This window comes from Aspergillus pseudonomiae, assembly GCF_009193645.1.
Source record: "Aspergillus pseudonomiae strain CBS 119388 unplaced genomic scaffold BDV37scaffold_9, whole genome shotgun sequence".
NCBI lineage: Eukaryota > Fungi > Ascomycota > Eurotiomycetes > Eurotiales > Aspergillaceae > Aspergillus > Aspergillus pseudonomiae.
In genome coordinates, this window is record NW_022476001.1 from 1 (window position 1) to 21,932 (window position 21,932).

The 21,932-nt window shown below is 49.4% G+C and overlaps 8 protein-coding genes across 8 annotated transcripts; 4 read left to right on the forward strand and 4 right to left on the reverse strand.

The window, feature by feature from the left end:
- Positions 1 to 143: 143 nt before the first annotated feature.
- Positions 144 to 961, reverse strand: BDV37DRAFT_221914 (Yae1 family protein). The gene has a single exon (XM_032080181.1). The coding sequence runs from the start codon at positions 797 to 799 to the stop codon at positions 161 to 163; it is 639 nt and encodes a 212-aa protein (XP_031945018.1). The 5' UTR covers positions 800 to 961; the 3' UTR covers positions 144 to 160.
- Positions 907 to 3,223, reverse strand: BDV37DRAFT_221832 (major facilitator superfamily domain-containing protein). Its single transcript, XM_032080180.1, has 10 exons — positions 2,906 to 3,223; positions 2,744 to 2,836; positions 2,646 to 2,693; positions 2,403 to 2,596; positions 2,322 to 2,352; positions 2,223 to 2,272; positions 2,091 to 2,174; positions 1,857 to 2,042; positions 1,046 to 1,797; positions 907 to 974 (listed from the first exon to the last, which is right to left on the reverse strand). Exons 1-9 carry the CDS (start codon positions 3,104 to 3,106, stop codon positions 1,086 to 1,088), a joined length of 1,599 nt encoding a protein of 532 aa, XP_031945019.1. The 5' UTR covers positions 3,107 to 3,223; the 3' UTR covers positions 907 to 974; positions 1,046 to 1,085.
- Positions 3,224 to 6,166: 2,943 nt separating this feature from the next.
- BDV37DRAFT_239969 (uncharacterized protein) lies at positions 6,167 to 7,323 on the forward strand. Its single transcript, XM_032081018.1, has one exon. The coding sequence runs from the start codon at positions 6,254 to 6,256 to the stop codon at positions 7,052 to 7,054; it is 801 nt and encodes a 266-aa protein (XP_031945020.1). The 5' UTR covers positions 6,167 to 6,253; the 3' UTR covers positions 7,055 to 7,323.
- A 2,691-nt stretch (positions 7,324 to 10,014) lies between these two features.
- Positions 10,015 to 11,859, forward strand: BDV37DRAFT_279493 (uncharacterized protein; the record flags this gene model as incomplete). Its single annotated transcript, XM_032086344.1, has 5 exons — positions 10,015 to 10,078; positions 10,141 to 10,823; positions 10,894 to 11,207; positions 11,256 to 11,692; positions 11,744 to 11,859. The coding sequence occupies 5 exons, from the start codon at positions 10,015 to 10,017 to the stop codon at positions 11,857 to 11,859; spliced, it is 1,614 nt and encodes a 537-aa protein (XP_031945021.1).
- Positions 11,860 to 12,788: 929 nt separating this feature from the next.
- BDV37DRAFT_279494 (uncharacterized protein) lies at positions 12,789 to 13,273 on the reverse strand (the record flags this gene model as incomplete). Its single annotated transcript, XM_032086345.1, has 2 exons — positions 12,789 to 13,103; positions 13,190 to 13,273. 2 exons carry the CDS (start codon positions 13,271 to 13,273, stop codon positions 12,789 to 12,791), a joined length of 399 nt encoding a protein of 132 aa, XP_031945022.1.
- A 46-nt stretch (positions 13,274 to 13,319) lies between these two features.
- BDV37DRAFT_239972 (SD08430p) lies at positions 13,320 to 15,854 on the reverse strand. Its single transcript, XM_032081019.1, has 2 exons — positions 14,138 to 15,854; positions 13,320 to 14,060 (listed from the first exon to the last, which is right to left on the reverse strand). Exons 1-2 carry the CDS (start codon positions 15,529 to 15,531, stop codon positions 13,718 to 13,720), a joined length of 1,737 nt encoding a protein of 578 aa, XP_031945023.1. The 5' UTR covers positions 15,532 to 15,854; the 3' UTR covers positions 13,320 to 13,717.
- A 359-nt stretch (positions 15,855 to 16,213) lies between these two features.
- Positions 16,214 to 17,120, forward strand: BDV37DRAFT_268864 (uncharacterized protein; the record flags this gene model as incomplete). The annotated part of the gene is made up of 4 exons (XM_032084251.1): positions 16,214 to 16,326; positions 16,397 to 16,752; positions 16,825 to 16,993; positions 17,060 to 17,120. The coding sequence occupies 4 exons, from the start codon at positions 16,214 to 16,216 to the stop codon at positions 17,118 to 17,120; spliced, it is 699 nt and encodes a 232-aa protein (XP_031945024.1).
- Positions 17,121 to 18,372: 1,252 nt separating this feature from the next.
- Positions 18,373 to 21,755, forward strand: BDV37DRAFT_297347 (terpene cyclase/mutase family protein; the record flags this gene model as incomplete). Its single annotated transcript, XM_032090306.1, has 4 exons — positions 18,373 to 18,400; positions 19,271 to 19,494; positions 19,550 to 21,262; positions 21,314 to 21,755. The coding sequence occupies 4 exons, from the start codon at positions 18,373 to 18,375 to the stop codon at positions 21,602 to 21,604; spliced, it is 2,256 nt and encodes a 751-aa protein (XP_031945025.1). The 3' UTR covers positions 21,605 to 21,755.
- Positions 21,756 to 21,932: the final 177 nt, after the last annotated feature.

The window sequence follows — 21,932 nt, forward strand, 5'->3', positions numbered from 1 at the left end:
AAAAAAAAAAAAAAAAAAAATCCCCTTCCCACCGGTAAGGGGAGGATGAGGGCCCAGAAGAACTCGGCTGGTGAGACAAACCCGCCAAGAAACAGGGATTCTGGCCGGCGGCCAGAGGGGAAGTAAGAGGTACCAAGCTGTAGGTCTGTAAAGCCCCTGCTCAGCTTTGTTCCTGTTCGTCCTCCTGTGGCTGTGGCTTCGCGTCTTTCATCTCCAGCGCGTCCATGATCTCCTCCCAATGCGCGACTTTCACTTTCTCTTCCCAGGTCGAAATGGCCTTATCCCCGAGCCCCCGCAGTCGCTCCTCCGGTTTCAATTCCTGAGAGGTACCATCTAAACCGGCGAATACGGTCTGCACATCCAATTCCCGGATGGCGGCCTGGTAGAGCTTGAGGACCTTCTCCCTCTTCTCCAGTCTGCTTTTCACCGCCTCCTCGCTCTCCGTTGAGGATGATGACGCGCCGCCGCGCACAGCACCAGGCTTCTTGATCACCGCCGACGAGGCACGACTCTCGTACCCCCGGATCACGCCCTCGAGAATGCCGAGGATCGTCCCCGCTCTCATGCCCAGTTGGGCGCCCACGGGAAAGCCCGCGTCGAAGCCGGATTGCACGTGTTCAGTTTTCGAGGCGGAGACGCCGTCGCGATAGCCGGCTGTTACGTGTTGGCGGCGGAGGGAGGGCAGTTCGGAGGGTTCGGATTGCGCTGTGGTGGCGATTGTGTGGGTTGGTGTGTCGTCGTGGGGTGGGGAGGAGCCGAAGATGTCGTCGAGGCTGTTGTTGTTGCTGGGGGAGGTCATTGTTGTGGTTTGTGGTCTTTGTAAAGTCGTAGGTTTCTAGAGGGATATATTATGGTGTATTGACCGTAGAGATTGTGGTAATGGGTGTATGTTATGATGTTGTAGAGAGGTGTATCGCAAGAAAAATTGGAGAAGCAAACCTGTCGTTAGTAATTCAGTGGAGGGGCAGCCTTATCTTATCGCAGGGTTTAGATCAGATCTCTATACAATTTATTTCAAGCATCACACCACTGCCATACTACTTACTCTACCTAGTGATATTTTAAGATAGCTACCGTAATTCCAATCAGTGAACAAACCGAAAATCTAACCTCTTCACCCCCTCATCCGTCGTGGTAAGTAAATAATCACTCTTCTCCTCCTCCGACATGGACTGCCACTTCCTCTCCCTGGTTCGGTTCCTCCAAACGTAGTACGCCTTAACCGCATAGAACAGAACAACGTTAAACGAGCAAATCGCCAGTAGGATCTTATTCCCCCTGCGATACAGCGGACTATCATCTTCCCGAAAGATGTTACTCCCGATGATATTCCCGCCCTGCACGCACATATTGTACAGCGCGGCGCCGACGGCGCGCGTGCGCACGGTATTGCTGATGCGGGCGTTCCAGCCGACGAGGATCGCGTGGCAGTATGGGTAGCTGAGGAGGACAGTGCTGATGGCGTAGCGGATCCAGGTGCTGGTTGATTCGGGGAGGGCGACCAGGGCGATCAGGCAGGGGAGGATCCAGATGTTGGAGGTGGAGGCGACGATGGCGCGCTCGTTGAGCTTGTCTGAGATGTGGGTGATGATGAGGAGGTTGACAGCGAACATGAATTGCGAAGGGATGGCGAGGAGGTTGGCCTGGAAGGTGGAAAAGCCTAGTCGCCGGAGGATGTAGGAGAGATAGTTTGCGTGAGGTTGCGGTGGGATATAGATGAGGAGGCCCAGCAGGTAGAGGGGCCAGAGGTCAAAGTCTTTCAGGCACTTGATGAGTGCGATTGGGCCAACTGCTTGTCTGTTTTGGTGGAGTGAGTTAGATATGGGTGGTTGTTCAATGGAGCTTTGGAGACGGACCTGTTATTCATGTCGCCTTTGGACGGGTCGTCGCGCAGAAGTCGGTTCACGAGGATGAGTTCCTCGCGCTCGTTGAACCAGCCGTCTTTGCCTCGGAACCAGCTTTGTGTTTGGCAGGGGCCTGGAGGCATAAGGCCCCAGGATAGGATTCCGATGGTAGCAGTGACTAGTCCTTCGAGGAGGAACCTGCGCGGGTGTTAGTCCAGATACAACGAAGTGGAGAGGTGTACTTACAGCCATTGCCATCCACTCCATCCTCGAAGTCCACGCATCTGCAAGATGCCAGCGGCAAGGAGGGATCCAACGATATTGCAAGTACTGGCCGGGTTAGCATGGTTGTGTTCAGTTCTTGGAGCTGTGGCTTACCTGAGCGCCGTCCAAAACCAGCTGAGACGAATGGGTAGTTCTCGTCCTTTCTGTTCCGTGTTAATATTACCTTAACACTGCGGCAAGCTAGGTACTTACATAGAAGTAAGATAGCCATAGTACTATGTCACTATAGAAAACGTTAGATAGATACTCTGCAAACCCCACTCATAGACCTACGGTATAAAACCACCCATCAGAAGTCCAAGAAGGGCTCGACAGGCAAAGAAGCCGGCTCTGCTTGAAAGGGCAGCCTGTGCAGCACTGATGGTCGACCAGCACACAATAATGAAGGGTATCCATCTATCTGGCCCAACCTTCTTACTGATCAGACCGCTTGGAAGCTCTGCTGCGAGGAAGGATACCAGAAAGATCTACCATTGTCAGCGACTATCGGCAACCCTTGGTGAGAGGTAAGCGTACAGTTTGTCCATAGTTGAAATCATTTGTGTTCATGCCTAGTTCAGGGAGCTAGTATTGGTTAGCTAGCAGACTACCAAGCTTGAAGCACTTTCACTCACCATGTCATCTGTGATTGCCCTGTTGATATTTCTCCGGTTTAGATCCAGTGAGCAGAACATTAGCCACGCCCAGAACATAATCCGCAGATCCACCTATATAATATTAACCAATGTACAACCAGACAGAAACACCAACAAGAGAACAGGGTGAGGTGTGCAAACCTTTCGGATCAATTTTTTCTCCTCCTCAGGAGTCCAGGTGAAGGAAGGATCAAAGCGATGACGACCCTCATATTGGGCTTTCTCATACACATTGGCCCAATATTCAGCAGCGTCTGAATCATCAAAAATATGGTTCCGAGTTCCTTGAAACCCGTCCGAACTCTTAGTTTCAGACTCGTGACTGAAGAAGCCCTTCCCCATTGTATTAACCAACAGCGAAAACGATGGCGGATTGATTATTCGTCTAATACACCAACCCAGATATTCTGGTGAAAGCTTCAGTATCTTCGAGTATGGTCATTCTGTTCATGAGTGTCAGGTTCTCATTTATAGGTTCACGATAAGGGCTCCGAGATACATCCCGCACATGATTGCAACAATAGGCCAAGGATTGTATCATACGGCCAAGCGGCATTAGCCATTGGCCAAGACAACATGATAGCCTTTACTTGCACCACTCTGCAGAGGCTAGACACACATCTTCAGGGTGTTATCTCGCATATGCGTATTGGAAATCAAGGCCAAGTATATCGACCTATTGTGGGCATGGTTCCAGTCAATCAACGTTCAAGCCGATCAACACAAAGTTCACGAACATCGCTAAACCCCTCATCAGTATACATCAGGACAAATCTCAATGCAATAGCCGAGCTGGGGAAAGAGTTTGATTAATATTTCCAGGCGTGACTGTCGTGTGTCTTGCCTAGTTTATACTAGTGATCGTTCGGCTCGTGGGATGCGCACCGTATGGTGGTGAGAAATTTCCGTGGGCCAGATTCAAGAGTACTGGTTGTGGCTTTCTCACGTTATAACCCGCAGAGGCTTTTGACACTATTCTACATAAACACAAGCCCATAGCGCTCAATGAAAGGAAGATGGTTCATGGAAGTACCACGTTTACCAGACGGATGTAGTCATCGTTTGCGCCGTGCAATAGGCAAAAGAAGCGCAACGATGTAGCCCTAATGTTGAAGACTAGCGTTCAGTATAGAATATCTTAGAAGCTGTACTCGCTTGTGTAGAATGATAGGGGCTATATGATCTGTGTAAAGAGGTATGAGGAAGGCATATGATGTTAAAAACATTCAATTCTGACAACATGTCTCATGAGCTCATCGACAGCAGCACTCATGTCGTGACCATATGGAGCCTGAAACCGGAGCCTGAGGTGTCTGCACGTTCAAAAGGTTATAGATATTTTCAGGGGAATTTTTGTATGAATCACAGAAGCATTCTGCACTGACTCAGAGTAGCATATCTGTATTAGTCGTGGCGTGGGAGAATTTTGTGTGCTGGACTCTTCCACTGTACAGTGCCTCAGACACGGAGTACCTTCAACCACCTCTGCTTGACAGACAAGACCATAGAATCCAGAAAATGGAGAATAGATGTCAAATGAAAAAGAAAAATCAAATAAGAGGGATACAATAATAACAAAAATCAAATTGACAAAAAGCTCACCCTCCGTCCCCGGCGCCGAACGCGTTTTAGCACCGGCGTCTTAGGGAGGGCTACGAAAACCCCGTAGGATTTTACTAGTGGAGTCCCAGGGGCGAGGAATGACGGATTCGAACCGCTGATCTACTCGAGCCTAGGACTTTGGGGGGCCGGACTCAGCGAGGCCTAAGCTTTCCGCTCGACTATCGGGCCCCCCGTCACTGGTACTGTTAGACACCTAAAACATCTGTTCACTATGATTACAGAATGGTGCCTGGAGGAAGAGGCAGCTGCGAGGGCCTCGTAGGTCAGGCAGCAGGGTAGCATGCCTGGGAACAGTGGATGGTCATGGTAATCATGATGTCAGGCCGGGTACCTGCTGAGAGACTGACGAGGAAGGCGCCAGGGGACTGTCTGTCTTGGGTATTAAGTGTTTGCCTGATGCAGAGAAGTTTGATTGCATTCACTTAGATCAGTTCCAAGAGCTTCTTGTGACATTTGACTGAAAGAGACATGGAAGTTCATCAGACTCGCCGCGATGCTATGATGTTGAAAAAACTTTGTGGTTGGATTGGCTCTTCACTTGAGGCGAAAGACACGTGTGGGAGCATCACAGGTAAGGTATGAAAGCGTTATGCTCCAGCACATATGGAAGGTACTGACTGGTCTTCGTGTGTTGGCACAGAATTATCGATGTCAATACCCTTCGAGGACAACCCGAGTAGAGTATACGCCCGCTATAAGACAACGCATACTCAAAAACTGAGCACATGTTCACTAAGAACAAGTTAACGATACTTGCACTCTTCATTTGCTAGGGGTAACAGGTATATGCTCATGGTGGGAGGACATCATAATCACCAGGTCGGCCCATATCGCATTCAAATCGCTATTCAGAGGTTTCTCATGAAGCCATTTGTGCCATTCTTAGTTGCTTGACGAGCAAATTTCTTGAATAGATAGTAACACACTGTTGAGAGCTTTCATTCCCATCTCTCAGATCCATGAACGTGAGAAGTATGCCTGGCCATCGCGGTTGTGTATATAACGGAGTAGTCTTAATCCATTAAACAACTGTCGATTTTGGGTGAATGATTGAGCCTCGGGTGCTACATGGTAGGTCCGTGACTCTATGCTTCATTATCTCGATTCTATCAGGTGTTCTAACTCCATTCTAATATCCATTAGCCGTTGGCGAGAGCATTAACCTCGCCAAGGAAAGCCGGGTCACTGTGCGGTATTTAGCATCACCATTGGTTTGCTCGTAAAGCGTATCCACCACTAGAATTGTGGGGGTCTGCGCTTTCGGAGTGTCATTTGGCCTGGGCCTTTTAACTCTCCCCGATGATCATTACTAGTATCAATTTGCGCGATTTCCGACATCAAAAGCAACCACTTGAATCACTGAGTGTTTTCGGTAAGTGTCTGGAACTCACTGGATATAACATCAAATGATCCGAAATATTTCCGGTGCAAATCAAAATGTCTCAAAATACAACAGGAAGCTCCTCTGTTCTGGCTACGTGTGACAGTCAGAAACATGGCTGCAGGGATTGTGGAGCCGCCAAAATTTAGCTTCTTGGGTGCTATACATAGTGGAGACGGCGTGCAGTCGGGGTAACAAAAAATTAGCCGTTGCCAGCCACACATAAACAAAGACCAGGGTTGGTCCCTCCGTTGCTACGTAAAAGCTCTTTTATGCTTACAATCTGGCATTATATATGGAGAACGTATGACAGGGCTGAGAAGCATCATGTGACGCCCTGGCCCCATGACGGGTCGGCATGACCCGGTGATCGTCTTTACATTTATATAAAGCTGTGCCCAGGCCTGCCAGCCTCTCTTAGAGGATGTAAACAATCGTAGGCCCAGCCTCTAGCTGACCACGACGTCCTTGCCATCCGATGCAACATGGCTAGACGATCCCCAACCCGCCTCTTCTTCACACTAGCAATACCCCCCTTACTTGTGGGCTACGGCACGCATGTCTGGTTAAACTCACTGGAAGCAAGATATCCCCCTATTGCTCCAGATAGATCCAGCACCGAGCTGCTCCGTACACCAGCCAACTCAGCAACTCAACATGTCCCCCACATCGACATCTATGCCGCCCGGATCCGCCTCGGCGACCTCCAAGCACGGACCAACAACCCCACAGAAAAGCCCACGAAACAAGAGCTGAACATCGCCTGGGCGCAATCACTGCTAAGCTGCAGTGGACTTCGTCTAGAGGGAAAACTGATCGGACTCTTCCGCAAGTGTAAATTCGACCCAGGCGACCTGGGCACCACGACGGCAGGATTCAGTCCTGATCCAGAAACGGGAGCCCCGCGCGAGCTTCTGAATGGGGGTATGACTGTTCTTCGACAGCCAGTGGGCGACGAGCCTTTGTTAGCGAAGTGGGAGATTTCGGATGGGCCAAGGCGGTTCTTTGAGGTGATCTCTCGTTGGGGGTATCCGTGGCGCTTGATGACGGGTGGACGGCATGAGATGAGTGTGGAGGGGCCGTTTGACGGCGAAGGGGATGAGGAGGGTCTAGGGCCATTCGTGGAGGTGCGCTTCGCTTCGGCGCACACGTATGAGATTGTACCTGAGGAGGGAAGTCTTTCACAGCAGAAGACTATTCCGAAATGGGTTGCAAGGTTGCATCGTGGGTATGCGAGGTTTCTGTTGGATACTGCTGTGAAGGAGTTGGTGGAGGGGACGGAGTGACGGATTTAATCGCCTGAGTTTGGCAACGCTTGATGTGATACTACGCTGTATGTTTGGGCTATTTTGTATCTTTATGTACTGCATTTGAGCGTATAGAGTTAGATTTTGTATCAGCGTCATAGAATTGCGCACACCAGCAGGCGAAGGGTTTAGAATTGCATTATTAGCCTCCTATCGCGATGTGTGGAAATTTACCATTGAAAAACAGTTATTTATTGTATGAATCCTCTACTCTCCCGCTCAACATTCTATAGTATAGTATGGCAAAATTCTTGCACTCGGAACTATTGGGCGTCTATAAATGTGAACCACGTGCAATACATTGAGAGTTCCATTTGTCATTCATTGGCTAGCACTTGTAACAGAAACAAATGACGTATTTTGAATTATCACCCAATGTCAAAGTCAGAGTGATGTAGTTCGAGAATGTTGTCATAGTATGCTAGATTTTGGCATGGAGGCAATAGAAAACCCGACAGGGAATATTAGCTGGGATCTTTGAAGGCAGCTCAAGCCCCAACCGTGTGAATATACCCAGAGGGGAACACTGGGGAGTAAAAATAATATTCAAAGGAGGAAATTTCTCCTAATCTATTCCCTCTTCAACTCATTCATCATCAAACCATTCATCTGGGAATGGAGTTGCGTGAAAAGGTATATTCACAGCCCTAAGTCACGATTGAGTAAGTGTGAGGTATAAAGGTACAGGCTTCTCCAGAAAGAATATCCCACATATCCAACTTCAACCACGAACATGTTATCCTGCTCAATAATCTCTACCGGAGTATATAAGCCTCTTTGATATTGACAGCATTGAACAGTACGAGCCTACAGTACCGCATTCGTCTGTTACCTTTCCGTTGATATGACAGTATCGACTGGACCTTGCCGAACCTACACGATTTATCCATTACGGATGACCAAGGCAGTCAAGGATTGCATTAAACGGTGAGACCCTGACGCAAAAAGCATCAATCAGTCATTAACCATACTCAGCTGGTATGGAAGTCGGAGCAACGCACATGGCAATGGGCTATGTTCACGGAACACGGTGTTTCCCGCAGGTGAAATGGCCACGACGATACGTGAGCCCGTTTACATGTCATACTGACGCGATATACTGATCATTCAGCGGAGTCTCGGCTCATCAGGAATCAAACCGGCCGATAGTCAACCGCGAAGTCTTATATCGATACACGAAGGCTAGAGCTAAGCAATTTGAACAGCATCAAAAGATGCTAGACAATCCTGAATACCAGATAGACAATCACGAAGAGGCCTGTCAGATTCTCAAAATCGCAAATCCTAGGGCACCACGAATGTGATCTTATGAACTGATCAGCTGTTCTAAAGTTCTGGCAGCCGGTTGCCATAGCCCGTTTGCTTGATATTCGTGCAAATACTAAGGTTCGTGGTGTTATCCTTGGCGATTCTGTGGGGCTAGGAAAGACGTGGGAGGCCATTGCCTTAATGCTGAAGGTCAGCACTGCCTCCAACATGTTCACCCAACTAGGCCTTTAGGATATTTTACTACCCCCGCCAATGCGTGAAATCTTGTACTCGAAATCACGGTCCCTGTTTCCCAATTTCGATGCGTCGAGCGCTCTAACCGTTGACATGGGGTTATTGGAAGTTGTACACCCTCCATTGCTCACCGAAAGAGTGGTCCACAGAATAGAGGAACGACTGCCCAGAGCTTCTTTCCTGCCCTTTATCGTCCGGTTTTCGCGGGCCAGCGCTCTACTTGCTGTTATTCAGTCGGCGAAGTTGCCAAAGTCATTAACTGCCCCAAGGCTTCACTATCTACGACAGTCATGAGCGTGCCGTTGGTTATCAATAAGGCTTGCCTTATATAGGCAACAGGAGGCCACAGTGTACTGGATCTATTTCTTGGGAGGTGGCATGGGCTGCTATATATGGTAGCATGTCAACGATGATCAGAGGTCAGATCTGTGAAGGTTACCGTGCTGATCCTCGTGTAAGTGAGGTTATTCACGTCCTGCAGTCGGATCCTGGTGCTGACCTGCCATATTTCATGTAAGATGGGTTACTCTTTATGACTAAACGTGTCACCCATGAATTGATGGCCATACTGAAGTACGTGATGGCAATGCTACCACCGTGGACGACGGTCATCATACAGTTGCCGACGGATGCTGAATCTACCTAATTCTATCATGGATACCAGATATCTTTCGAACCATATACAACAAAAAGCATTACTGAAGGAAGCAGAGATATGGTCCTGCCTTGCATGGTTTAGCAATCTACAAGCGTCACACATTACTTCGCGACTATGGCTCAATGCCCAACCTACCTCGAAAACAAAGTTGGCAAAGACAGGGCATCCTCATGGATTGCTATGAGGTTCATTGTTGATCTTCCAGTTGACAATTGGACTGATCAAGGTCGATACACCAGGATATCACTCGTCTTCGGTAAGCTAGTACTATGGAAGTGTATCTTAATATAACTAACTCAAATAAAAGCTGCCCAGATGTGTAGGAGATTGAATACTTTTGTTATCCCAATATATCAGCTCATGTTTTGTATAAAATGAATAGTAAAATAAATATAGTCGCCCCCAAGTCTGGGGGTAGAGGCGGGATTACAGTCATAGACGTCCTATCTAATATATATTCACGGCAGCAGCCAGACAGCGTGAAGTATCGGATATATGATCAAGAAACTGACGTCACGTCGATGCGATAAATCTTTAAATTACTTATTTACCATTGGAAACCTTTTCAAATCTAAGGAAGTCACACAACTCCCTTTCTTTCAAAGAGGCACTGGATCTACTAAATCGGGGTATAAGAGGAAACGAAGAATAAGTTAATCGCCTCCGCTCTAGGAAAGAAGAGAAAAGAGAAAGCTTGCGCTCTCAGAACTTACCTGCCTTTTGACTCTACTGCACCTACCAATATCGAAGCTCCCCTTTCTCTCCCTTTCTCTGCAAAATGGAATTTCTCTCGAAAACCCTTCGCTGGGTCACCGGTTGTGACCTTACTCTCGACATGATGGGTCTGTCCACAATTTCCTTCCTATAATCCTATGATCTTGGTCTCTAACGTGAAGAATTCCAGAGCCCGATCCACTTCACTCCCCACGGGAAAGAACTGTCAAGGAACTCGCACGGATGCTTGAGGAGAACCGAGTGATACACGTTAGAGGCACGCCCGCCTCAGGCAAAACAATCCTGGCCCGCCTCCTCTCAAATCACTACCGCCAGGAGAGAATCGCAGTCATAACTTTCCACTCCTGGCGAACTACCCCACCCCAATACTACAAGGACAAGATTATCGACGAAGCCCGCCGGCGAGGCTACCGCCAGTTCGATGCACAGTTTGTCGAGGATGGGAACTATGTCCTCATCTTAGACGAAGGACAGATGACATACCGTGATGAAGCTCTTTGGATTGAACTCATCAAAAATCAAAGTGGATCACACTTTGGACCCAGAATCTGTATTTTCACCTGTTACGGCAGTCCTACCGAAGGGCCAGATTCGGAGTACAGCGCCGGAAGTCCTCTGGCATATCTAGGTCCTCAACAAAGGGTGTCAATCACTCCGTCATTGATCCAATTCTCGCCGTGGGTTGCCCTCTTCTACAACTCCGAGGAATTCGAAGACGTGGTGGAACGATTCTGTCATCGGGAGAGTCAGAACCCGCAGCTCAGGTTAGACGGGACGGCGCGAGAATACATTTTCAATCTTACTCATGGCCACCCCGGTGCGGTTGATGGCTTACTTCACATGTTGCTCCAGGTGACTCCTTCCTCCCTGAGCAACTACGAGCCCGCTTTCCTATATATACCATCACTGATTGTGGTAATAGGTCTATCATAGCGAGCTCAAACATGAAGAAATCACACTCAATGATAGCCATATCATCAGCAGTCTGGACAACGAAGCACAAGCGTTCGCATACCTCATGAGCGCCCCGGTCAGCCGCTCGTTCCCTCGACCCAAGAGAGTCTCCCCCGAAGCCGCAGAGATCCTTCGGAAGGCGTTATCAGAGGGGAATGTTGATCGTGATCTCAACAATGAAGGGATCAAGCAATGCTATGAGAACGGCTGGCTGCACTCTGAGCCAACGGATGCTGATGCCGAGCACATAGTTTGTGTGTTCCCGACGCGGCTGCATGCAAAGTAGGTGGCCTGGTCTCATGGGGAGTCATTTGATGCTAATTAAATTAGATTCGTAGAACACTACTGGACTAGTTCAACTATGGATTTCCCCCTTGAAAGGTACCCGAACATCACGGCTTTAGCTCAAGCCGTATTAGCGCGCTTTTCACCCAGGAATATTTCTGGCGGGACTCGACGTTTTGGTGACGCAGCCATTATCCGACCTTGGGAAGCGACGTACCAAGATGAGTTTTATCGCGCTGCCCACGAGGTCCTCGGATATGCGATGAACGTTACGAGCGAGTGGTCCTCGGGAGGACAGGGACGCATTGATTTCCGATTTGCCCAGGTCGGATGGAGAATCGAATTACTACGAGAGGGTGACCGATTGAAAGAGCATTGCGAACGATTTGCCTCCACTGGGACCTACGCTCGCTGGATTGCAGATGGGTCGATCAAAGATTGGCTCATAATTGACTGCAGAACAACCCGGCCAGAACCTTATGGTGAGAATCAGAACTGTCTATCATAGGTCTTCCGTGCTGATTTGATGTTAGGCATCCCTGATCCCAAGTTCTGGCGTGCTGTTTTTGCCGCCGACTATTTGTCAGTCGAAATTCTCGACTGGTCAAACAAGGTTCTTTTCCCTAAAATCCCCCTAATGTCTTCCTAAAGCGACCCAAGATCTTCTACCGCGTGGATTGAGGACCGGACCTCACAAACTGATTACGATCAACGACTGATAATGGGCAAAGCGCGGCTGGGTGTGCATGTATATAATACACGTTACTTGCGTAAGTAGCTAAATGGGAGATCGAAATCAGGTAATCGAGAAAGCTTTTTGATAAGTATGAGAGAATGTATTGCTTGTCCAAAGTGCTCTTTAATGCTGTATAGAAAGATATATGGTGCCTCTTTACACGAGTCTCTGTTGTTGTAGGTAAAAAATATTCTCTACAGTGAGTGAATGAATATCGCTGGCGGTGATCACGTTGCATAATAGATTTTAAACAACACTGGATTGATCACCTTGAAGCTTATTTTTTTTTGTTAGTTTGTATAATAGTTGTGAAAATACAACTCTAGATATTGAATAATATAGATAATTTTTTAGAGATAAGCGAAATTAGACGCTGAAACTTTGGTCGGGGGGTATTGTTGAATCAGAACTTATTTGCTGCCCTGCTACTGAGCAAGACATGACCCTGTCGTCTACTGACTGTATCACGAAGTTGAGTGAAGTTTAGAACAACCATACCCTTGAGGTCGATTACGCTGCGGTCAGGCTCTTGAACGCAACATGGACCAGCCAAGATCGCAATAGCAAACAGCAGGATCTCTTAAGACAAATATCCTGGCTGCGAATCTCGAACTATGAGAGATAGAATTACATCTACATACCTCAAAAACGTTGCATAGTAACTTGATAGACTAGTATGTAATAACTATGCTTCGCTTCAATATCAATAACTGGCTATATCCCATCTCTAGATGTGCACATAACAACCAACATCCACCACCCACCCATTACCAACACCCTAGCCCCCTTCAAACCCAACCCCCCAGAACACACAGAGAGCAAAAAAGAGAGAAAGAAATCAATCAATCGCACGCTTCTCCCTTCGCAACAGCCCTCCACCCCCTCCATCCCTCATACTTAACACAAACCCCCCACCCATCGCGAATCTCCCCAACCAACTCCCCAGAGTCACAACTTCCACTGCCATACATGCAGAGATCGAACTGCGGCTCGGACGGACTCTTCCACGAGACCGTGTCCACAATACTCAGATTCAGGCCCCGGACGGTGGCCAAATCCACACACGATCGCTCGGAGACGCCCTGCGCATGGTAGACGCTGATGTCGAAGTTGGAGCCGCTGGGTTCACAGCCTGGTTTGAGGAGGCGGAGGTCCCACTTTTTTTTGGGTTTGAGTTTTATGTTAGTTTCATGAGTGGATGATATTTAGGAGACTGTGGTTATGATTGGAATGGGGGAGGTACATTTCTGGGTCTCAGGGTGTCGGCGGTGGTTGCTGTTCCTAGGGTTGCTAAGGCTGTGAGGAGGGTGAGGGTTGGGAGCTGCATTTTTGGTGGTGTTGGTGGGAGGTGGTGAGGGGGAGTAGAGGGAGGACGATCTAGAACGAGGTGGCTAGGGGTTGGAATTTATTTATAGGGGAAACCGACCAGGTCCCTTTTTTGTTTCTTTTTTTGATCCACCTGACTACTCATTGAGTTTGTAAATTGCCAGGAACCCGAAGTCACTAATGCGGCCACCCGAAACACGGCAAATGACAAAACCCCGGGGCACTTCCACCGGCCCGGCCATTGGCTCGCCGATGTGATGAACTACGAGAGGAGCAGGAGGAGTCGACGACTGAGCATACAGCGATGCAACCCTCATTTCTTAGCATGCAGGGATCTTGGTCCACAGTTCTATTAATACATCGACCGTGCAGGAATGTTGCAAACAATACCGCCCGTGTCCATCTATAGTAAACCCGTTTATCGTTTTTTCTCTATTTGGCCGGTCTATTGCCTGCCGTTCGGGGATAACCGCCACGCCCGCAGGGGAAGTCCCTGCAGCTTCAGCACGGCCGGTCGGATAAACATGAAAAAGGTGACAGTGCCAATCAAAACGCAGATAATGTTCGTCGTGTAATATCCATCCCGGAGGGTGTGACAGGAACCGCCGCCATTTGTGCAACGGTTCTTGTCGGGTTCCAGAGCACAAGAGAAAGGCGCTGTAACCAGTTCACCCTTCAACTGGTCCGCCGCAGGAGGAACACTGGGAGGGGTACATGTCGCTTCAGTGAACATGTCCACAAGCTTCAGGATGAAGTAGCGTGGGAATGTGCCGCCCAGGTTGGAGACACTGCGCGAGTCAGTTTACAGTTACACCAATTTCATATCATGCAAAGGGGCAAGGGAAGGAGAGAGTGGAAAACTCACGTAGCCAGTAGCGTCATGTACGTCCCTCCAATCGCGGGATCGGAGATGCGTGCATGGAACGCGGATACAGCCACAAACATGACCGTGTTCATAAAAGTGGACAACACATGCTCCCCAATCACCGTCAGCATATACCAAAACGGCACTTCCGATCCCGACGGATAAATCATAACGGTGAACTGCGCCAGAACCGCCGCCGCCAGTCGTCCGATGAACGCCCAGCACCATAGGCGCATGGGAGTATACTCGGTCGACCATTTGCCAGCGTAGTAGCCCAGGCCAATCTCGAACGGGAAGTCAATCAGCACGACCAAGGCCATGTTGTCTTGTCCAAAGCCCTTGTCCAACAACTTTAAACTGGTTACGCCGTCGTTGGCCTGGAATCCGATCTTGGCAATCAGGTGCACCAGAATGATGGTCTGAACGTTCTTGAGTTTAAGTACGCTCCACATGCTCTTATACACATCCGAGATACTGTCCCGCTCATGGGTTTTGTCTTCCTTCTTCATGACTGCCAGACAAGTCGTCACCACCAGGTACGCCCAGCCCCAGAACGTCAGATACGTCCCCAAGGAAAGTAGCCCCCCCTCTCCGGGGGTGGCCCGGAACCAGCGATTGGCGAAATCCTGCGAGTTGAATGCGAGGAACACCGTGTACGACAAGAAATGGCCCGCTGTCAAGCCGACCGTCTGGGCGGTCGAGGCATAGGAGATGTTTGGTGGGGACATGAGCGTAATGGCCCATCCGTCCACCGCAATGTCCTGCGTGGCGCAGAAAAACACCAGCAAGAACCACCAGTATGTAAAGTTCCAGACCCCAGCGCCCCCGTTAGCGCCCGCCTGCACCATCATATCACCAATTTTCCCGCCCATATAGATCATGGCCAATCCGGCAATCACCTGGACCGGAGTGATCCAGCTCTTGCGGCGACCAAACCTCCGACTCCAGACCGCATCCACAATGGGGCTCCATAGAAGTTTGAGCGAGTAGGGGTACGAAGCGAGGGAAAAGACACCGATCTGGCCGTAGGACAGGTAGGGTTTGAGGAGGAATGGGACCGATCCTGTGGCTAATCCCATGGGCACTCCCTGAAGAAAATATAAGACGCATAATAGCAAGAAATTTCTCTTATCGCTTGGTGGGAGGTTCGAGAAACTCGTCGTGGTTAGTCCCGGTGTTTGCGGGGTGACCGGGGGGTCGTGGTCTAAGGAGAAGCTGGGGCGGGACATAATACGGGAGGCTTGTGCGGACGAGGTCGATTCGATAGAGGTCTCCCTCTTGCGCATTTCAATGTTGGAATTCATCCCGTCTCTCACATAGCCGTTCTGGCCGGTCGCAACTCTCAGGGTCGGCTTGGAGCGACGTTTGGACACTGTGCGGTCCTTGCGCTTCATCGGTAGTTCCGTTTGTAACGGGACAGCTCGGAGTCGCGTCGCGCGTTGTTTGTTGGGATTCAAGAAGGGCTCAAAAGGAAGTCTCGATGATTGTTGGCGCGTCAGATACGGTTCGTGGGTGGTCCCTGGTCAGTTCTGCATACTAGTCCGTCGATCGCTTAGCTTAAACTCTTCGGGGTGGTCGGCCCAGGATGACGTGAGAGGTGACGGAAAAGACAGAATTGAAGAAGAAGAATGGCAATATAGGGCCAAACGAGAGTATAGAGTGAACTTGGAACTGGAAAGAATTGCAGGGATAGGAGTTTTCGACCGGCGTAGTTCCTCCGATATCCGTGGAGGCGAAGCAAGTCCAGGAAAGTCAAAGGTGTCCTTAACGATCAACTCGTTTTCAGGGTCACTTACTAACTCATTAACCCAAAGGGGAAACTCTGGTTTCCCCAGGTGACCCACTCGATCTGCAGGCTCCCATTGGCCCGAGCTTCTCTGCAGAAGAATGGCACTGACACCTCAGTCACCCAACGATCTACTCCGTCCTCACTACACTTAGGTTCTACATTCTACGTTCTACATTCGATAGACAGCATGCCCTTATCTTCATAATTCTTGATTTTCTCGGTCAAAGTGCTATCTTCGACTCGTCATCCTCTCTGCTAGCTCTCAACAACAGATTCGTCACCGTCTCATGCCCGTTCACCACAGCCTGAAACAATGGTGTGCGGCCCAGGAAGTCCTTAGAGTCTACATCCACTTGTCCACTGTCAAGCAGCAGCTTCACAATTGTAGCGTGACCATTCTGTGAGGCCCAAGCGAGTGGCGATGCGCCTTCATGATCTCTCGAGTCCATATCAACCTTTCTGGTTTCTAGCAATAAACGTACCACTGTCTCGTGTCCATTTTCTGCAGCCCGGGACAGTGGTGTTCGACTAAAATTGTCTTTAGTATCCGCATCAACTACTCCAGTGTCGATCAGCAGTTTGACTAAGAAGTCATGTCCGTTTTCTGCGGCTCGCGATAGCGGTGTTCGACCACCCTCGTTGTCTTTTGAGTTCACTTCGGCTTCTCCAGTTCCAAGGAGCTCCCTGACCACCGTATCATGTCCAAACTCCGCAGCACACCCGAGTGCTGTCGACCCAGTGACATCTTTTGAGTTTACATCGGCTTTGCCGGTGTCGAGAAGGATCCTCACTACCGCCTCATACCCTGATTGTGCGGCCAATGCTAGTGGGGTTAGAAGCAGATGATCTCTTGAATTCACATCAACCAGCCCGGTGTCAAGTAGCAGTTTTACCACAGCGGCATGTCCATATTGTGAAGCCCAGCCTAGCGGAGCCCGACCCAGCTCAAAATCCACGGCGTTCGGATCAACCTGTCCGGTTTCAAGTAGAAGCTGGACCACCTGCTCGTGCCCGTTCATCGCGGCGATGGACAATGCAGTGAAGCCTGTTTCATCGCCCGCATCCAGGTGAGCGCCCGCCTGGATGCTGATTTGTGCAGTATCTTTTGCTCCGTGCGCTGCAGCCCATACTAGCGCCGAGCTTTCTGAGTTCCATGCATTGAATCGATACAAGTATGGGTTGATGACAGCATGAAGCAGGCGGTTGACTTGAGATAGAGCATTTATATCCTCCTCCGTCTCAAGAAACTCAGCGACGCACAATAAAAGCTCACAGGGCAAGTGCAGCAACGACATTGCTGTTTGTTGTGGAAACACAAGGACGGGAAGCGGGAGCGGGACTGATAGCGGTGATGTTCTCGCACACGCGCCGGGCGGCATAAGACTTGACACCAGCTTCAAGCGGGGCACGGATGATCAAGAAATAACAAGGTTTCTCGGTCTCGATATGACCGGCCTTAACGCTGTCTCAAAGTGGACAAACTGTTGAAGCAACCTACCATGGCCTCGCGCCCAACGCCCTGCCTCTTATACCCCTCGTCTACCATCCGTTGTCTCTAACTGCTACCTCGCGGATTCACTGAGACACGGACTAATAAATTAACTAATTTACTGACTAGCGTACCGTGACCTCGACGAGGAGATGGTTGAATCCAACATCACCGCTTCGAACGGGCCAGAACCGGCTCTGATTGGTCAACAGGGGTTGTAAAGTCGGTATGCCATCGTTGGTTCCTCGTCTTGAGACACGCAGGCTAAAAGCGGAGACTGGCACGCCGTCGATCCTTCTTTGTACTAGACCCATGGGTCCGGTTGGGTCCCGAGCAATGAGGAAGTACCCTTCTCTACTACGGTGACTTTAGCCATTTCTAGCATTTACCGGCTTTCCCACGGTCATAGCAGGGAAGTCCAGAGTATCGAGTACTCCTTGATACCCCTATACCGTTCCTAATTTCTCCGTTAGCTGTCTAGCCTCCCGCTATAGCATTGTAGACTCACTACGCCGATACTTCCTTCCCCAGTATATGGAAAACTCAATCCCCATGATTCTAATTCTTCATCATACAACTTCATATAACTTCATATCCCATTCCCTTCAAGAATTTCATACATACTATCCGGAAATGAAGCAAGGAATAAGGGCTTGATTGCTTACTCAAAGGCCTTGGGAACTAGTAGGCGCCTATAAAAAGATCACATGATTATCTCCATTTCAAACGAATACGCTCCATTATCGTCCACAATTCTTCCGTACACTCGTTACTGCCAACCAGACAACGCATAAGAATGGCGTTTGGAGATGTTGATGTTGGAAGTGGTCTCAGAGAATGCTTTTCTCTCCCTAGTATTCATCTTCTTCTTGCTGTCCGTTGCCAGACCTATGTTATGAAGTTGATAAGTTGAATAGTTATACTCAACATCTTACGGGCCACTTACTCTACACCATCATGGACAAGTATTGCAAGCTAAAGAATCGTGAGTTGTATATTCACACCCCTAAGACTTTGATGGCAAGGAAACATACAACAAATAATAATTCACAAACAAACAAAGACATCTTACGGAGAGGGAGGAGGTAATCGTAACCCAATTCAGGGATTATCTTGTAAGTGTGTGCTTGGTGTAACCATTTCTCAGATATTGATTGTTTACTGTAGCAAGCTGATTCCCCGAATACTGCTTTGGCTCTACATGGCTGGCTTCTTAGCTCAGTGACTACAATCACAACTCTTGGCCATGGTGTGCATGGGTTGAGTCTTGTCTAAAGCCTGTCTACATTCGACATCTACTAAGCTGTTTTCTGGCATCTAGGGCGTGTGTGGTTGCATCTGCCATGTTGACACCCACATGCGTAACGTTACGTCCTCCGGCTTTATAGAATCAACATGGCTGGGAGCCCAGGTCCCCAACTTTCCTGAATTCACCTGAATGGTTATATTGAGACAATGGAGTCTGAGCGGTAATCTGTCAGGTCTAGGAGTGAGGTATCTAGGCTTTTGATTCGTCTAGACATGTCTGCCTCGACACGGTCAAGTAGGAAGATCCATTCTATATTTAATCTGCAACCCAAAGTCAAGTTTACACGACTCTCAAAAAGGCATACCTTCGCACATATCGTACTGTTTGCTTTCTTCTGTCTTTCTTTTCAAGTTCACCAAACATGTTTATTCGCCCCCAAAATATACCCCGTTCATCGAAAACGTCCCGCGGTCCGCGGAAGCCCGTACTCCACCCCAGCCAAGACGCAAAGAAGGCTCTAAGGCCACTCTAGAAGTGTCAAGCACATTAGAGTGTCTTAGCGCAAGGAACCGCCCTTTAGCGGCTTGTCCAGGCAACCCCATAAAGTGGCACTGCCCACTTCCCCAACTTCCTCAATTTACAACCTAATTTACAGCCCTAGGTATAGGCCAATCGACATGCCACCCACATTGCCAGAGAAAACCGATTACACACGATGGCGACTATTAAACGAGGACGGCCGACACACATGGCACTACCTGGAAGACGGCGAGTCCGCGCGAAAATGGCCCCAGACGTTAGCCGATAAATACTATCTCGGTTTACCACTGGTATGCAGTTATCTAGTACTCATATGCCGAGTAGCATTCACCTAACGCAACATAGGACCTTCCCAATCTTCCACCGTCAACATCCCCCTTGGAGGCAGTCCACAATGGTCTGAAATTCTTCTCTAACCTGCAACTCTCCGCTGGGAACTGGGGATGTGAGTACGGCGGCCCCATGTTCCTACTACCCTGCGTCGTCTTCGCGTGGACTGCAACCGCAACCCCGATCCCCTGGTCTTACGCAACGGAGATCAAATATTATCTCTTTGCGCGAGCTGACCCAGTCGACGGAGGCTGGGGTCTGCACACCGAAGGCGAAAGCACCGTGTTCGGCACGAGCCTCAACTACACCGTCCTCCGCCTGCTCGGCGTCCCTGCCGACCACCAGGTGATGATTAAAGCCCGCACCCTGCTGCATAAGCACGGCGGCGCCGTGTACGCGCCCCACTGGGCCAAGTTCTGGTTGGCGCTACTCGGCATCGCGGACTGGGACATTGTGAACCCCATCCCGCCTGAAACGTGGCTCTTGCCGGACTGGGTGCCTGTCGCACCGTGGCGGTGGTGGATACATATGCGGCAAGTGTTCCTGCCAATGTCCTTTATTTGGTCGAGACGGTGGACGATGCCTGAGACGGAGGTGATTCGGTCGTTGCGGAACGAGTTGTTTACTCAGGATTGGGAGAGCATTGACTGGAGAGGGAACCGAAACTCCATTGCCGAGATTGACAACCATCATCCGAAGACTTGGGTGCTCGGCTCTGTGAACTGGTGGTTGAGCGAGGTGTGGATGCCGTTTTTGAGGCCGCGGTTCGTGGCTACCTGGGCTGAGGACTGGGTGAGCAAGCTGGTGGATATGGAGGATGAGAACTCCGACTATGCTGATTTGGCATCTGTGAACGGGCCATTGAATATGGTGGTTTGTTTCATACGGGATGGGGGTGATGCGTATTCCGTCAGGAGACACCGGGAGCGGCTGGAGGATTTTCTATGGGTTAATAAGGAGGGCATGCTAGTGAATGGGACGAATGGGGTGCAGTGCTGGGATACGGCATTTTTGGTGCAAGCGGTTCATGCCGCTGGTTTGACGGAGAGTGAGGAGTGGAGGCCTATGTTGGTGCGGGCGTTGGAGTTCCTGGATCGCCAGCAGATCAGGGAGAACTGTAAGGATCAGGAGGTGTGCTATCGCCATCCGCGGAAGGGGGCTTGGGGGTTCAGTAATAAGGACCAAGGGTATGCTGTGTGCGATTGTATCTCGGAAGCCTTGAAGTCGGTGATTCTGCTCCAGAAGACCCCGGGATACCCGCAGTTGCTTGATGATCGGAGGATCTTTGATGCCGTTGATACGTTGCTCACGTATCAGAATCCCTCTGGCGGATGCTCATCTTATGAACAGACTAGAGGTGGGGAGTATATGGAGATGTTCAATGCTGCGGAGGTGTTTGGACGGATCATGGTTGAATATGATTACCCTGAGTGTACGACTGCGGTGGTCACAGCATTGACATTGTTTAAGAAACACTGGCCGGATTACCGATCGAAGGAAATCGAGGTCTTCATCCAGCGTGCGCTGGGATATATCAAGAAAGCCCAGTTCCCTGACGGCAGTTGGTACGGAAGCTGGGCTGTCTGCTTCACGTACGGCACCATGTTCGCTTTGGAAAGTCTGGCATCAGTGGGAGAAACATATCAAAATAGCGAGTGCGTCAGGAAGGCATGCCACTTTCTACTATCTAAACAGAGAGAGGACGGTGGATGGTCTGAAAGCTGCGAGGTAAGTTACCATTTTCAATTTAATACTGGGTCTGTATTGACAGGATGATAGGGCTGTCGACAGATCAAGTACATCGAGCATCCAAGCGGCTCTCAAGTTGTGCAAACGGCATATGCGGTCATCGGCTTGCTCTCTGCTGAGTATCCGGACATCAAACCTATTGAAAAAGCTATTCGATTGATAATGGCGAGACAACAGCCCAATGGCGAGTGGCTGCAGGAAGCCATTGAGGGTATGTTCAATAAGACATGTGCCATCTCCTATCCTAATTATAAGTTCACGTTCACGATGCTGGCGTTGGGGAAGTTCGCTCGGACGTATCCTGACTACAGAATTACTTGATTCTTGATGCTATGTTATACTATTTGTATTTATCTGGCACAATTACGAGGCCATGAGCCATTATACTTAATTCGCAGGGTGTACATTCTCTCACTCCGATCAGACAGATTGTATAACAGAATATGCATATACCACATGAACACAAATGAGCGAGAAAAAATAACCTATGTCTAAACTCATTCTGGAAACTACTCTAACCAACCTAAACTCTACATCCCCCAGGAATTCCCACCTTCTTCAACAACGTCATCCCAGCAAACCCAGGATATCACAAACCCCAAGATCTCGCACCTACTTCCCATCCAAGACACAACCCTCACAAGCAACC

Excerpts from the sequence above, each read along its gene's own strand:
- BDV37DRAFT_221914 (XM_032080181.1), bottom strand. The coding sequence starts at position 799 with ATGACCTCCCCCAGCAACAACAACAGCCTCGACGACATCTTCGGCTCC.
- BDV37DRAFT_221832 (XM_032080180.1), bottom strand. The coding sequence starts at position 3,106 with ATGGGGAAGGGCTTCTTCAGTCACGAGTCTGAAACTAAGAGTTCGGAC. Across the intron at positions 2,353-2,402 it reads CTGATGGGTGGTTTTATACC|TGACATAGTACTATGGCTAT; the intron begins GTAGGTCTATGA and ends CGTTTTCTATAG. Across the intron at positions 2,175-2,222 it reads TGGTTTTGGACGGCGCTCAG|TACTTGCAATATCGTTGGAT; the intron begins GTAAGCCACAGC and ends TAACCCGGCCAG.
- BDV37DRAFT_239969 (XM_032081018.1), top strand. The coding sequence starts at position 6,254 with ATGGCTAGACGATCCCCAACCCGCCTCTTCTTCACACTAGCAATACCC.
- BDV37DRAFT_239972 (XM_032081019.1), bottom strand. The coding sequence starts at position 15,531 with ATGAAGCGCAAGGACCGCACAGTGTCCAAACGTCGCTCCAAGCCGACC. Across the intron at positions 14,061-14,137 it reads TACATGACGCTACTGGCTAC|TGTCTCCAACCTGGGCGGCA; the intron begins GTGAGTTTTCCA and ends TGACTCGCGCAG.